The sequence below is a fragment of the Olea europaea genome, chromosome 4, assembly GCF_002742605.1.
Source record: "Olea europaea var. sylvestris chromosome 4, O_europaea_v1, whole genome shotgun sequence".
NCBI lineage: Eukaryota > Viridiplantae > Streptophyta > Magnoliopsida > Lamiales > Oleaceae > Olea > Olea europaea.
The window spans coordinates 17,491,336-17,494,863 of record NC_036240.1 but is presented as its reverse complement, the minus strand read 5'-3'; the positions used below and the strand labels follow the sequence as shown (position 1 = coordinate 17,494,863).

The window sequence follows — 3,528 nt, the reverse complement described above, 5'->3', positions numbered from 1 at the left end:
AAATTGTGTGATTGAAAATAAGAGAGATAAAAATGAAATTTAATTCAATGAGGGCTTAATCATCTCGTCTAAAATTTTGGACAAGATGGTAAATGTATCGATCATCTTGACAAATAATTGACTGTAATAGTTATTTCTATTGAATAACTTCAATGAAATTAAATGCTAATATAATGTGAGTATCTTTAAAAAAAATACATAAAATAACTTTCTCAAAATCCTAATGATATCCACATAGTATACAGGAATCAGAAAAACAGATTAAAAAAAAAAAAAAATCCTAATGCAGCCATAAAATACATCCAGATGTTGTGGAAAAAAGTTTCAGATCACTTGAAAAAGACATGACATATAGATACATAAATATTATATGATTTATATCACAGTCAATCAATACCTGGTTTCCAAATCCAACACCTGCACCCAAACAAAGCCGTCCAACAATGAGCATCGGAAGATTCATTGCCGCGGCATCGAGAATAACACCGATAAAGAAGAAAAAGGCTGCCAATTGCATGGTAGGTTTTCTTCCAAACTTCTTGCAACATTTTGATGCAAAGAAACAGCAAACCACAGCCGCAAGGTACAAACTTGAAGTGAATAATTGAAGAAGTTGATTGTCATATTTGCAGTAGTTATTCTCTTTTGCTCTGTGCTTCTTCGTGTACACAACTGGAAAGAACTTCAACAAGAAATCATCCATGGATGTAACTCCTCCTGAAAATAGATAACATGTTATATACCGTTCGCACTTACTGGGAATCCCTCGTCCCAGAAAAAAAAAAGAAAAAAAAAAAGTACGTACGTACGTACGATTAAGGATTGCGAACCTGAAATACCAATGTCATAGCCAAACATAAGACCACCAAACGCTGCAATGATGGAACAAACAACGACTTGTGTTGTGAGCTTTGCGGGGAAGTCTTGACCCCCTTTTTCGAGGGACATGATTTGGGGAGCCATGGTTGCTTTGTTAGGGTTCTGAGAATGAGTGAAAATTTGGGATGATGACGATGATAATGAAGATGAAGAAGAAGCAAAAGCAAAAGCAGGAGAGAAAGGGGTGAGCGTTTGTTTGGACTAGGTTTCACTATCTTAACAACTTATATACTGTACCGGAGGTTAGGTTTGATCCTGTTAGAGTTCTGTTGGAACTAATGATTCCTTCTACATTATGGATATGGATAGAGATAATTATACTGACGTGTAAAATTATTATGATTTTAGTGTATTTTAAGATTTTATATTTTAACCTTGTTGACGACTAATTTCAGTGAAACTAAAGTACGTAATACCTAAAATGACACTTATTTTTGTCAGAGATGATGTTGTAAAATAATAACTCTTGCATGTAAGAGATATTACACTAGAATAACGATTGTATTATAATTCTTTCTGAATTATGAATATTAATGGCATGATTCTAATAGGATGATGTTACTTAACAATGTTGGGCGTTTAATGCATCTAAGAATAAATAGAAACACCTAGTTTCACAATGTTACTTTAACAAGGTTGGAACTTATAATTTCTTTTATATTATGGATATGGATATGGATATGGAGATACTTATACTAACTTGTAAAATTATTAAGATTTTTCGTTTTGACCTTGTCGATGACTAAACTGTAGTGCGTAATACCTAAAGTGACACTTATGTTTGTCAGAGATAATATTGTAAAATAATTACAACTCTTGCATGTTAGAGATAGTATTGTAAAATCGTCACACTCGTTGTAACAATAGAATAATGATTGTATTATGCCCATGTTTGGTACCACTAAAAATTCTGAATAAAATCAGAAGAAAAGTTACGATTAATTTTAACCACATATTTTATAAGATTTACCACAATTCTTTAACACACATTCATCAATTTTTATCAAAATCCATTAAAATTTTGATTTTAATATTTGCCAAACAGGGAATTCTTGCTAGATTATAAATATTAATGGCACGATTCTAATAGGATAACAGTACTTTAACTATTCTGGGAGTTAAATGTATCTAAGAAATCTAAGAAAAAAGAGAAATACTTAGTGGGAGAAGAAAAAGGGAAAATATAATTAAACAAGAAAAGGGTAAAAAAAGAATTTTTGATTTTTCGTTTATTGTTACATTTTCTTTTCATAACTGGCGCCGAATTATATTCCAAAGAACCTTTGACCAGTCTAAATTGACTCTTTCTTGTATAAATATTTGAGGATAAAATTTGTTTATTTCCATGTTAAAATTTACCAAATTTGTTCCCAATATTGTAATACTATTTTCACTTTTTTTTTAATTTTATCACATAATTATCAAATATAATTCTTTTAGCTAAACAAGTACATCATTCATTTTATCAACTTCAGAAGGTCATTTCGACTAGTTGAAAGTGGGATTATTAAACACAAGACCATTATCGTCCCTTGTCATAAGCGTACCTCATCAAGCCTAATTCTTGCTAGAGGTTATTATCCTTCCCCTTCGGATATGGTTTATTATGCTCTCTCTTCATCCGCGTCTTTACAAACTCGGGAGAAATTAAAAAAAAAATGATAAATGTAAAAGGATACTTGTGAACATAAAAAATAAATAAAACAATTAAATGGATTGGATCGATTTTAAACAAGCAATCCATTTAAGTTTACTAAATTTCAAGTCTACTAAAGGCTATCTGTTTTACAAGAAGCCCATATAGAAAGCAAATCCTACATTAAAAAGTCAATCAACTTTTTTGAACTCATTAAATTAAATTTAAAATAAATAGATAAAACATGGGTGATTACATGTAGGGGTGGGCAAAAACAATTTAAAATAAAATAACTGACCAAACCAAGCCGAGTCAAGGTGATTTGAGTTGGTTTGGAAGGAAAAAAAAATAAAAAAATAAATAAATCAGTTTGGTTAAATTAATTTTAACCATTAAGGTCGGGTTGGTTTCGGTTTAAGCAACAACCCGTCAATTAATCGACCCAATCCACTAATATATATATTTTTATTTTCAAATTCATCTCTTTAAACTTAGAAAAACAAAATAATAAAAACACAAACATGATTTTTTTTTTTCCAAATAATTTGTTTATCGTCTATACTTTTTCTACAAAAACTTCAAATATCAAAAGATTAGAAAGCAATAAGAAGAAGTGTTTGATGTAAACTTCAAATTTAACTTGTAACCTTACTTTCATTTTTAGGGATGGCAACATGGTGGGTTCGGGACGGGACACCCTCACCCCGCCCCATCTCGCCCTGCCTTAGATAGGGCAGGGACAACTTTTTGCCTTGTTTGTTGTCTCATTTTATTTTTTATATATTTTTTATTTTTTCTACATTTTTAAAATTTTTAGTTATGTCATTATTAAAGAATAAAATACAAATTTAAAATGGATTTTTGACGGGTGAATTGTTTAAAAATAAAATTATTTTTATTTTTTTCCCCTTCACGGGACAGGTTCGGAGTGGGGCATCCTCGCTCCATCTCACCACATGCCCCAACTCGCCCTGCCCCGCCAACCATTTCGGGGCCGGTTTTTTTTTTTTTTT

The 3,528-nt window shown here is 31.1% G+C and overlaps 1 protein-coding gene across 1 annotated transcript; it reads right to left on the bottom strand.

The window, feature by feature from the left end:
* Nucleotides 1-280: 280 nt before the first annotated feature.
* LOC111393109 (sugar transport protein 8-like) lies at nucleotides 281-1,062 on the bottom strand. The gene is made up of 2 exons (XM_023018506.1): nucleotides 831-1,062; nucleotides 281-717 (listed from the first exon to the last, which is right to left on the bottom strand). Exons 1-2 carry the CDS (start codon nucleotides 961-963, stop codon nucleotides 281-283), a joined length of 570 nt encoding a protein of 189 aa, XP_022874274.1. The 5' UTR covers nucleotides 964-1,062.
* Between the last annotated feature and the right edge of the window lie 2,466 nt (nucleotides 1,063-3,528).